General features: G+C 40.5%; 1 protein-coding gene across 2 annotated transcripts; it reads left to right on the top strand.

The window, feature by feature from the left end:
* The first annotated feature begins 125 nt into the window (after positions 1–125).
* On the top strand, positions 126–8814 carry Tbc1d22 (TBC1 domain family member 22). 2 transcript variants are annotated; one of them, XM_028318301.1, is made up of 5 exons: positions 126–791; positions 2792–3010; positions 3919–4185; positions 7151–7412; positions 8571–8814. In XM_028318301.1, exons 1-5 carry the CDS (start codon positions 225–227, stop codon positions 8711–8713), a joined length of 1458 nt encoding a protein of 485 aa, XP_028174102.1. In that variant the 5' UTR covers positions 126–224; the 3' UTR covers positions 8714–8814. The 2 variants fall into 2 exon arrangements, with proteins under 2 accessions (XP_028174102.1, XP_028174101.1); XM_028318300.1 differs by lacking the exons at positions 7151–7412; positions 8571–8814 and adding exons at positions 5243–5504; positions 6638–6864.
* The last annotated feature ends 3641 nt before the right edge of the window (positions 8815–12455 follow it).

The raw sequence follows: 12455 nt of genomic DNA, 5'->3' as shown, positions 1-12455 counted from the left end.
TTTCTAATTGAGCTCAAAATAAAATGTAATTGAAAACTTACTGATATTTTTAATGCTACGGCTATTCTCTCGACATTTTTTATCGGTGGTGTTATGTGGCAACATTTATCATCTGTGAACAGCTGTCTGTTTTGTCTATTGTCAAGTGATATGTCATATCAACATTTTCACTTTATTTTGTTGTTCAACAAAGTTATTTAGAATGTTTCTTGATATAGTTTATTATGGAAAGCTACCAACCCGAATATGACAAGAGTAGCGTATTGTCAGACACATTCTGGAGGACACCGCAGCGCGCGTACCCGGGTAGACCCCGTCAGAAAGTTGGTCAAAGCGAGGTTATGTCTGGGTCATCGTATCAGCAATTCCAGGCGTCCGTGAACGACGCCTGGGACCTCGGGGACGACGACATCATCTCCGGCATCGCAGAGACTAAAATATCGAAGGCCATATCGCAAACCGCCGCTTTAAACGTGATAAATTCTCATAGGAATAGTAGTAAGATCGTAAACAAAGGTGACGTAAAGGCTGAGACTGATAGTGTGAAATCGCCGTCGGAGACGGTTAGTGTGCGTAAAAATGAGACGAAGAAGGTGTTGGGTGGTCCAGGGGGTAGTTCTGGGCCGATGCGGCACTACCCCGGGCGGCCGCGGCCCGTGCGGCTGTCGGCACTTGCTTCTCGTGAAGAAAACAATGAGTTGAAGCTGGAGAGGTTTCAACAAGTCCATGAGAGTGCTGTGGTGGACCTGAACGAGCTCAAACAGCTGAGCTGGTCTGGAATTCCAGTCAAGGTGAGTTGTAACTACCCAGTAACAGGATATAGTACACATGCTATGACTCAATTGCATTGATTACCATTAATTGCTTTGATTGCTGCAATCTGAGAATGTTCACAAATTGTTTTATGGTTTGTGAATCAATTTCCAAGAGCCTTATTAATAATTAAAAACATAATAAGTATGGCAAAACTATTATTTTTCTAGTAAATAAGAAATACATATTTGCTCAAAACTAATATCTTGTAATATGTACTTATAAACAGACATTGTCTGTGATTTATTCTTGTGTAACTATTTGAAACTTGTGAAATTATTTATCTACACCACAAAATTATTAAGTTTTTTGCCTATTATTTACCAAGCAATAATTCATGTTCAATAACAACATTATTACTTGCAAATTTTAACTAATTACCCACGAATGCTTTTACAAATATTTGTTTAGTTCTTTGTACAGATAATAAATTGATTAATTTATAGATTGACAGCCATAACTAATTGGTTTAAAGCTGATATAAATTTAAAATGTGTTAAACTAAAATAACAAATTGGATAAATCTGCTCTATTATTTCTGGAATGTGAAAATCTTTAGCTACAAAACAACACCTCAATATATCTTAACAAAACAAAGAAATCAAATGTAAAAACTTATCAAGAAATGTTTGCAGATAGATAACTGACTAACAATCCATTTCTTTTGTTCCTAATTATGATCTATGTATTTAAATATTACCCCCCTACTAATATTATATGGTTGTCTGTTACGCTTTCACACCTAAACCACCAAACTGATTTGATAGTTTGAGTCTCTTGATTGAAAAAAATTCATATGGGTGAAGCCGCAGGCAAAAGCTTGTATTATACTAATCCAGAGCTAAGAGATACACATTTCTATAAAATTATATTTATTGTCTTATATATGTCAACGTGAAATTGTGAACTCTGTCAGTTTATAATATAACGCGTTAGATTGTAAACTAACAGTGGGTTAGGTTAGGTTAGATTGTAATTTAACTACGTCAGATTATAATCTGACGGAATTCACAATTTTACGGTGACATATACGTATTATGTAATTCAAAACATCAATTAGAAAATGGCTTAGAATAATACTCATTTGTTTTCCATAATTTATGTTAAGTCATGGTTTATAATGAGTGTCATTAGTATGTATGTTGAATGTTCTAAATGATCAAACTTTAATTAATTAAGTCTTAATTTATAATTTTCAAATTAAGTCTTTGTTATCCAAATGAACTACCAAACAATGGATTCTCATAAATAGCTTAATGATGAGTGGAAAGGAATGGCAATGAAAGTGGCAATTCAACTTTTTTCCTTTGGCCCAAGGCCAAAATTTGTCATCTTCTATAGTCTGGTTCGGGAGCACGTAGAATTTTGTCCAATGACCCCAAGCTACCCATCCTTATCGCTCGCGCGTAATTATGTTGCTGTCCCGCTCGCACACTCACTGCGGCTCGTGATTGGACGAAATTCTACGTGCTGACCAGACTAGGACCAGACTATACTAAAAGTTTAAGTTTGTACAGTTTTTAATTTCTTGTAATAAAAGATGGCACATACAGCAGCGTCTTATGGTCTTTAAAATTTATTTCTTTCAATATTTTAACTTTGTAGTTGGTAGGTACAGTCAGCATCAAATGCTTAACAAAAATGTAGTTTGTTCCATCCATGAAGACGCGCTCCACCAATTTTTGGTCGAGGGAAGCGCGGGGTCCGAAGCGAAGCCGAATCCGAGTGTCATTATTGTAGTGTGCGTGTGCACTCATGGATGATTTAGCGTGTACCGATAACACTCAAACATTAGCGGAAGAATGATGGGGCGCGTCTTCGTGGATGAAACGATTTATACTGTTGTTGTCTTCTTTAGACGTTAACGTCGGCGTTCAAACGCGACAGGAACGTTTGACGCTGACATCGTACGCCGCGTACAACGTTTAGTAGGATACCGTAGCCTAACGATAATATTTTTGTGTGTAATGTTGTCCAGGCTCGCGCCATAACATGGCGTCTGCTCGCCGGCTACCTGCCAGCTAACTCAGAACGTCGTGCCGAGACGCTCCAGCGCAAACGCGCCGACTACAAACATCTGGTGCGCCAGTACTACGATGCGAGCGAGGAAAGGGACGACGACACCTACCGCCAGATACATATTGATATACCGCGAATGAGTCCGCTCGTGGCGCTGTTCCAGCAGCCCACTGTACAGGTACAGTCCTCAGGCCACTATTTGTCCCACACTAGATGAGCAGTCCCACGCTAGACGAGCTGTCCCGCACTAGAAGCAGCACAACATCTAGCTAGACGACACTAGCGCCAGATATTACCTCATCATCAAACGCGCCGACTACAAACATCTGGTGCGCCAGTACTACGATGCGAGCGAGGAAAGGGACGACGACACCTACCGCCAGATACATATTGATATACCACGGATGAGTCCGCTCGTGGCGCTGTTTCAGCAGCCCACCGTGCAGGTAAAATCAAATCAAAAATAAATGTAGGCCTTTTCCAGGGCAGTCGTCACGTCCCAAATATAGCTTGCGCTACCACTTCGGGACGATAAATGGGCTGGTGCGCCAGTACTACGATGCGAGCGAACAAAGAGACAACGACACCTACCGCCAGATACCGTGGATCTGTATTGTGTAACTTTTTGGCGCGTTGGACTTTCTGTGAGCCTTCAAGCAGATTATAAATAAATAAATAAAATGTCGTCGCTCGTGGCGCTCTTTCAGTAGCCCACTGTGCAGGTATAGTAAAATAAAATCGAAATCTTTGTAAACAGCAGTTAATTTGAGCCTCGATGGACTGACGAGCCAAGATCAACGGGGTTTAAAAAATTTGTAACTGACCGACGCAAGTGGTCAGGCTTCATTCGCAAATGGCCACTCAGATAAATAAATCAGATTATCGTACGGTTTTTTTGTAAGGACTCCATAATGTTTATGTTACCTTGTGTACCTTGTTGGTGGGCGATTCCTGTACTGTCAATGAGTACCTAATACAGGAAAATCTGTACCGTAGTAACGTCTTACATATAGCCTTATTACCGACATGATAGAAGAGGTACCTTCATCAAAACAGAAACTGTATTTAGCGAATATCTCTCTGCAGGTGATGTTCGAAAGGATCCTATACATCTGGGCCATCAGGCACCCTGCCTCAGGCTACGTGCAAGGCATCAACGACCTGGTGACGCCATTCTTCATGGTGTTCCTGCAAGAGGCGGTCCCGGGGGAAGAGTTGGACAACTACCCTCTGGACAAGCTGTCGGAGCAGCAGAGAGACATCATCGAGGCGGATTCCTTCTGGTGCTTGTCAAAATTCCTGGACAGTATACAGGATAACTATATTTTCGCGCAGCTGGGGATACAGTATAAGGTATGAAAACTCATAAAACTAATTTATTTTTGCAAATAGGACTTTAAAAAGCCCTTTTACACGTCCCAGTATTAACCCTTCCACTGCTTCGGGACAATAAATGGGCCAGTGCTGAGAAGAAGCAGCGCAAGAAACTCAGTCACTGTCAGCCTATGTTTTATTTATTTACTATCGACTCGCCCCCGCTTAAGTTAGTTTTAAAGATCTAAGCACACACAGGGACAGACAGCGGCAAGCGACTTTGTTTTATACTATGGTGATTCTCTGATTCATTTTTGATTAAAATTATACCTATTAATACAAAGTATTTCCACCTTATCACGCTTAATCTGCCATCGCATCGTCCGCAATTGTTATAATACGTATCACTGCAGCCCAATTCACTTATCTAATTGGCTTGTAATTTTATTAATTGAGATAAAAATACTCTTTGTTGTTTTAAAGTAAAATATTCCTAGTTGGCGAATTAAAGTTTTAACTATGAACAAAGCATTTATTCTTGAGTTCATGTTGTTGTTTCTAATGATAAAGTTACTGAGATAAAGCACACTTGGAATGTTTTACACAAAAACTTTACCTAATTATCTCTCAACCGGTCTGACTGACTCATTTACAATGGCTAGAACTTAAATTGTGTGCTTAGGCCACTTTGTTATTGCGCCGTTAGCGACGGAGCCAGGGGAATACTAATCTACATACTTGAACCGGGTAGTTCTTACTCGTTCGTTCATCTAAGACTGAGCGTTTTCTAAAGTAACAGATTTATAAAAAAAGTCGGTTTGTCCGTAGTACAAGCTTTGCTTAATTTGCGACACTTAATAGCATTGTCTAAAAATTATCTAAGATATTTATAAAAAAAACTATAACGACATCATCCAAAATGATACCCGCAATGTGCCCATGTATGTAAAAAAACGGCCAAAACAGCGTAATTTTTTTTCCTTACCCCAAGTTATACGGATACCGAATCGTCCCAGTCACCAGTCATTTGCCCATGTATTTGTAAAAGAACAGTCAAAACACATTCTCAATTATTTCTATTTTTCTCCTACCCCAGGTGAACCAGCTAAAAGAATTGATCAGACGCATCGACCAACCACTTCACGAGCATTTACAGAGCCACGGTGTGGACTACCTTCAGTTTTCCTTCCGCTGGATGAACAATCTGCTCACCAGGGAGATTCCTCTGGCCTGTACTATACGCCTATGGGACACATACCTGGCGGAGTCGGACGACTTCGCTATATTCCAGCTGTATGTCTGCGCAGCGTTTCTGCTGCATTGGAGGGAGAGGCTTATGCTGGAAAAGGACTTTCAAGGTGGGTAGATTATTCCCAGCTCTCGTTAAAAAGGATTTTCAAGCTACGGGACTGTTCTCAGCTCCCTTTCATACAGCTGCAACTCCTGTATATCAAGTCTACAGCTTGACCGCCAATAGAAACACAACCAGTGAAGATCAAGTTTGTTCCCGGACTTCAAGGTAGGTAAGATTTTAGCAGTGATTTAAATACCTATCTGCTGGATGAACAACCTGCTCACCAGGGAGATTCCCCTGGCCTGTACTAAAATAAAAATTCATAAAATTACTACTATACGCCTATGGGACACATACCTGGCAGAGTCGGACGACTTCGCCATATTCCAGCTGTATGTGTGTGCTGCATTGGAGGGAGAGACTTATGCTGGAAAAGGACTTTCAAGGTGGGTAGACTATTCCCAGCTCTTTTTCTCACTGCTGTAACTGCTGTAGCCAGGATCTACAGCTTGACTGCCAGTAAAAACTCAACCAGTGGAGGACATCGGGACTAGACGAAGCGTCGAGCGTAACTCGACCCTTTCAGCTCAGTATGCCAACCGCTCGCAAATGGCCAACTTCTCCTCAAAATGTCAAATTCTTGAAATGCCAACTTCCTGAAATTCCAACTTCGCGAAATGCCAATTGCTCGTAAACTCTTAATGCCAACTTCTCGAAATAAGGTTTAAGATATTTGTTTTCTCAGAAGATTACAAAAATCACTGGCAGTGAAAATACAATTTGACAAAAATATTAATTACGTAAACACGCGAACACAAAAGTGGGTACTTAAAAATATAAAAACATTCACACACCGAACATCCAACTGCTGATCGAGTTTGACGCAGGCGCTAAGGCTGGTTTTAGTGTCACGCGGACCGTCGGCGGTGCGGACCCGCTCCGCACGGCCAATCTGTATGAACTTCTAGGGAGCGTTTTATTTTATTTTTCTTTAGTTTAGTTAGTTTAGTTTTACAGTAATGCGGTCCGGAGGAACCGCTCCGCTCCCTAGCAGTTCATACAGATCGGCTGTGCGCAGCGATCCGTACTGACAGTCCGCGTGACACTAAAACCAGCGTAAGGGTTGTAAAGTTTGATTTTGTTGTAGCAAGTAATCTTTGAAACTATCGATCCTCAAAATAACTTATTGCTTTCCAGGCCTAATGATCCTGCTCCAGAACGTGCCGACGCAAAACTGGTCGGACTCGAACATCAGCGTGCTGGTGGCGGAGGCCTACAAGCTCAAGTTCGCCTTCGCCGACGCGCCCAACCACCTCGCCCAAGCCCGCGCCGACCGGTGACCGGCGCCCGCACTAGCAGAGTAAATACAAATGAGTAGGTCATCTTCATAGAAACGCACGGCCGCGGTTTGTATGTGAGCGCGCCAACACGTATGCGGCGCGCACGCACACACTGACAAAATTCGGNCTAAGATATTTATTTGTAAAAAAAAAACAGTATACCGATATCATCCAAAATGATACCCGCAATGTGCCCATTTATGTAAAAAAAACGCCAAAAACGTCCAAAACAGCGTAATTTTTATTTTTTTCCTTAACCCAAGTTATACGGATACATCGACTCGGTCAACTCAACAGTCATTTGCCCATGTATTTGTAAAAGAACAGTCAAAACACATTCTCAATTAATTTCTATTTTCCCCTGCCCCAGGTGAACCAGCTAAAAGAACTGATCAGACGCATCGACCAACCACTTCACGAGCATTTACAGAGCCATGGGGTTGACTACCTTCAATTTTCCTTCCGCTGGATGAACAATCTGCTCACCAGGGAGATTCCCCTGGCCTGTACTATACGCCTATGGGACACTTACCTGGCAGAGTCGGATGACTTCGCCATATTCCAGCTGTATGTCTGCGCAGCGTTTCTGCTGCATTGGAGGGAGAGGCTTATGCTGGAAAAGGACTTTCAAGGTGGGTAGATTATTCCCAGCTCTCGTTAAAAAGGATTTTCAAGCTACGGGACTGTTCTCAGCTCCCTTTCATACAGCTGCAACTCCTGTATATCAAGTCTACAGCTTGACCGCCAATAGAAACACAACCAGTGAAGATCAAGTTTGTTCCCGGACTTCAAGGTAGGTAAGATTTTAGCAGTGATTTAAATACCTACAGTTTTACTTCTGCTGGATGAACAACCTGCTCACCAGGGAGATTCCCCTGGCCTGTACTAAAATAAAAATTCATAAAATTACTACTATACGCCTATGGGACACATATCTGGCAGAGTCGGACGACTTCGCCATATTTCAGCTGTACATATGTATGTGTGTGCTGCGTTTCTGCTGCATTGGAGGGAGAGACTTATGCTGGAGAAAGATTTTCAAGGTGGGTAGACTATTCCCAGCTCTTTTTCTCATTGCTGCAACTTTTGTATAGCAAGTCTGTAACTTGACCACCAGTAAAAACTCAACCAGTGAAGGTCAAGTTTGTCCCGGGGGTTTCAAGGTAGGTTAAATTTTACTAGTGACTTTAAACTGCAGTTCTCGTTCCCCTGGAGGAATGCCTGCTCACCAGAGAGATTGCCCTGGCCTGAACTATACCTGGCATTGGCAAAAATCTCATAAAAATACGTGCAGTTTATTATTAAAATATCCAATCTTCTAGTTTTTCATTCCGTCCTAATATTATCTTGCTTGACAATTACGAACTTAAATAAAGGTATAGTTCCAAAATACTGAACTGTCCTATGCATGACATTGACAGTGGGGCGCCACCGTCATCAATACCGGATCGCTGGTTCAGATTTTTGCCATGTTGGAAACCATATAGTTGAACGATGGTAGCGCCCCCCTGTCATTGAGTTTGGTGGGACAGTTCAGCGTGGGTCATCTATAATTGACTTTTTGTAATGATCAGATTTTTGGCACTAACATTTTAAAAATACTTATTTAATTTTTAGTGTTAAGAGTTGCGTCTCAAAATAATTTAAAAATAATAAATAACTTGAAAAAATTGAACTACCTGAGGCGTAAGGGTTCGATTCCCGCGAATTTTTCAAGTTATTTATAATTTTCAAATTTTAAGACGTAGTTTCTAAGTCTGTAAAATAACCCGCCACTTATTCCATTCCAGGCCTAATGATCCTTCTCCAGAACGTGCCGACGCAAAACTGGTCGGACTCGAACATCAGCGTGCTGGTGGCGGAGGCCTACAAGCTGAAGTTCGCCTTCGCCGACGCGCCCAACCACCTCGCCCAAGCCCGCGCCGACCGGTGACCGGCGCCCGCTACTAGCAGAGTAAATACAAATGAGTAGGTCATCTTCATAGAAACGCACGGGCGCGGTTTGCATGTGAGCGCGCCAACACGTATGCGGCGACACACACTGACAAAATTCAGNAAATTCGGCGCAACCACGACTGATCTCCGCTCTCGGTGCGTTTCTATGAAGATGACCTACTCATTTGTATTTACTCTGGTACTAGGGCGCCTGCGGAGCGGTGGCGAGAGCGTGTAATGTAAAATCAAGGCGAAGACGCTCTGTAGGCCTAAGATGCGCGCCGTGATAAGCTTTTATCGCGCCATTTTATCGATTTTACGCGATAGATCCGTGCGTTTGTCGTCTAAAATGATGGTCTTAGGCCTTGTTCAGACTATTCAGTTTCTGGGTTGTCCTCATTGACAAGGCCTGAAACGGTAACCGCGCGATTATCGCTGTGTCAGGCCTTAGGGCGCCTATCCATCTACCGCAGGAAAGCGTGATATAAAACTACGGCGAGTGTGTTTTGGATTCATTAAGCATCATGCAATTTACTTAGATACAATGTTACATTACAAGCGACCGCTCCCGGTTTGTAAGCGCAATTTCACTCAACTTTGTACCGGAACGCTCTGTGGTAACTGTTTCTTATAAGAAACAACTAAATCTTCCTACGAAATGAGAATATGACCACTGAATTTTTGGGCGTTAGTTACTCTTAATTTTTGGCTCTATAACAAAACAATTCACTTGTAAGAATGGTTGTTAACTAATTGATTTGTATTATAATGGAAGATCAGTTTAGTACATTCATTTCGATTAAAAATGAGGTGACCAATATTGCTTTGTCACTTCCAAATCAAATATTTCGTCTCTTTTCAATCAGTAAAGATAAAAAGAGAGGTTTTAAGTTAGTTAAAACTTAAATTGGCACTCATTGAACCCTTGCTTCAAAAATGGTCAAATTTGGGATTTAGGTATTGTTTTGATAGATTAAGAAAAAAATATTTACTTTTTGAAAAAATTTCAATTAGTATAGAAGTTATGACATGTCACTCAAAACGGACATTGCCAATTATTTAGCATTACAACCATGTCACTTAGGGCGGACTTTGCCAGTTTAGAAAAACAAACGTAAAACAACTTTTCATAATAACAATACAGGAATCCCTGATAATCATCTTCTGGCTAATCCAGCGCCTTTTGCAATCCATCTGGACTATTTACTGTTGATTTTACATAAATTTATCAAAAAATACCCTGACATATAAAAACAGAAACTGGCTGCCTGATTTATCAACATAAATCCCAAACCGGTGAGTATAAATACACAAAGTTTGGCATGTAGGTTCCTTATTAGGGTCTAGGGGTGTTATCAGAAAGGATTTTTCCAAAATTACCCCCTAAGGGGGTGAAATGGGGGTCCAAAGTTTGTAGGGCGAAACAAAATTAGTTACACTATTTAATTAGAAACTTCACAGGATACATTCCTATCGATAAATGAATAAACACGTGTTTCAGGTTATTTCAGAATTCAACCCCTAAAAGGGGGAAATTGGGTAAAAATGTCTAAAAATCAACATGAGTATTTATTACTGATACATGGCATTGTCCGTTTTAAGTGACATAACATTTGTAACCTTGAAATGAATGGAAAAAAATCGATATTTTTTTACAGTTTTGGCAATAACCGTCAGTTTTACTCGTTAATATTCTAAAATCAATCAATAAAGCTCAAGAACAAGTGTAATACCTACAGTATTGCCACATTTATCAAGATTGAAAACTTGACATTGCTGTTGCATTTATTCAACTGTCTTTATTTTTAAAATTCGCGGCTTATTATTGAACTACAGCCCCGTGTTTCACATAAAATATCATGCTTTTTATTAAAATATCCCTTGAAAGTCGATAAATTGCTTTAATTTAGATTCTGTAAGCAATTATTTGACATGTCCTTTAAAACGGACAAAAACAATTTAAGGGTTAAAAGAATGGTTCAATGTAATTGTACCGCGGTATGTATAATGATGCAACGTTAAAATACGAAAAATTTACTCCAATCACTAAATTGTACTAATTTTATTTACTGATATTATTATTAATAAGGTATATTCACAATGCCGCGTGGCGTAATAGTGGTATAGATCGTTTCATCCACGAAGACGCGCTCCACCAATTTTTGGTCTCGGTCGCGCGGGGTGCGGGGAGTTTGATCCGAGCAATCCGTAAGGCATTATTGTAGTGTGCGTGTGCACTCATGGATCATTTAGCGTGTACCGATAACACTCAAACGTTAGCGGAAGAATGGTGGGGCGCGTCTTCGTGGATGAAACGATCTATAATGTGAACCTACCTCCTTTGTTTAGTGATAACTCGGAGAATTATTTTTAAGCATTTTGGGCTATTTTACGAAAATGTGAGCGTTGAATTTTAGTTATTATTTCATATAAATTAATTTAGAAATGGTCAAACGTGTAATCAAAATGTTCGAAGCTTAGATAAATAATATTGTAATCTGACAGGGTAGTTATGGAAGTACTAATTGAGAGAAGTGTTCATAAATTGTTTAAAAGGTTAATGCTTAAATTACATGTTTGGTTATTTCAAATAATACTGAATTCACTTTTCAATTGATAGTAACATTTGTCACGAACATAATTTCCCAAGCCTTTATGGACCATAGTAGTTGTTACGTCTAAAAAAGGACGTATTCCACTTTGAGCACCCGTCCAAATAGCACCTGCACGAATAGCACCTGGCCTATTCCACTTAAAGCACCTATCGATATATGGAATATTTTTTTATATCGTTAGCTGCTCTAAGTGGAATAAGCCAGGTGCTATTTCGGCGGGTGCTTAAAGTGGAATACGTCCAAAAACGACGCGAGGTTGGCGAATTTAGAGTTACAATTGTCACGAATGTTACTTTTTTAGTGCTATTGAGATATGCCAATATGCATCCGACTCATTATTTTGCCCGTTAAAGCTGAAGCTAATGTGAACCCACACAGTCGGCGTCAAATAGTTCATAACATTTGGCTAATAAGTTGACTACACAACCTTATTCCAATGAGGGCTATCGTTTTAGCGCTCACCAGTTAGCGCCACTGTAGAGTAAGGTCCTGTCACTTGCTAGTAGCGAAGACAGTGGCACCAACTGGTGAGCGCTAAAGTGGTAGGAGGACTATCGCATTTGCACTCATCAAGATAGCGCCACTGTAGAGTAAGGTCCTGTCAATCGCCAGGGGTGCCAACTGCTAAGTATAAAAACGATAGCCCTCATTGTAACAAAGACGTGTTGCGAACTTATTGACCACTTTGTGTGTCACCAACTATTTGACGCTGACTGTGCGCCTATAAGCCAATGCCAGCAGATTTGAATATTTAAATGTGTCATAAAAAGCCATACTTACATAATTATGGATCTATAAACGTTGGCTAGCGTATCAAAGGACTGTCAAAACTCAAAACTATTCCCCGTAGATTTTATAGCGCAATAGAAACTTATGGCGTCACTTCGCTAACTTTCTTATTACTATTGATTTCTAAGCCACTAAAAATCTTATCCCCTTAGTAATAAAAATTACAAGCGTGTTGAACACTAGTAACAGCCCTTAGGCTGGTTTGCACCATCTTACTTTAACTTTAACAAACGTCAAAAGTCTGCCAAACTCCATACAAAACACACCGGTTTTGTTCAGAAGATCGGTAGTGTTCAACATGCGCGTAACTTTTTATTAGTAAGGAGCTAATATTCA

The sequence above is a fragment of the Ostrinia furnacalis genome, unplaced genomic scaffold, assembly GCF_004193835.3.
Source record: "Ostrinia furnacalis isolate ACB-3 unplaced genomic scaffold, ASM419383v2 OfSCF6717, whole genome shotgun sequence".
NCBI classification, from domain to species: domain Eukaryota; kingdom Metazoa; phylum Arthropoda; class Insecta; order Lepidoptera; family Crambidae; genus Ostrinia; species Ostrinia furnacalis.
Note: the sequence above shows the minus strand (reverse complement) of the source record. Positions and strands in the feature narration are given on the sequence as shown.

Coding starts and splice junctions, on each gene's coding strand:
- Tbc1d22 (XM_028318301.1), top strand. CDS start 225: ATGGAAAGCTACCAACCCGAATATGACAAGAGTAGCGTATTGTCAGAC. Junction 3,011..3,918: donor TCCAGCAGCCCACTGTACAG/GTACAGTCCTCA, acceptor ATCTCTCTGCAG/GTGATGTTCGAAAGGATCCT. Junction 4,186..7,150: donor AGCTGGGGATACAGTATAAG/GTATGAAAACTC, acceptor CCCCTGCCCCAG/GTGAACCAGCTAAAAGAACT.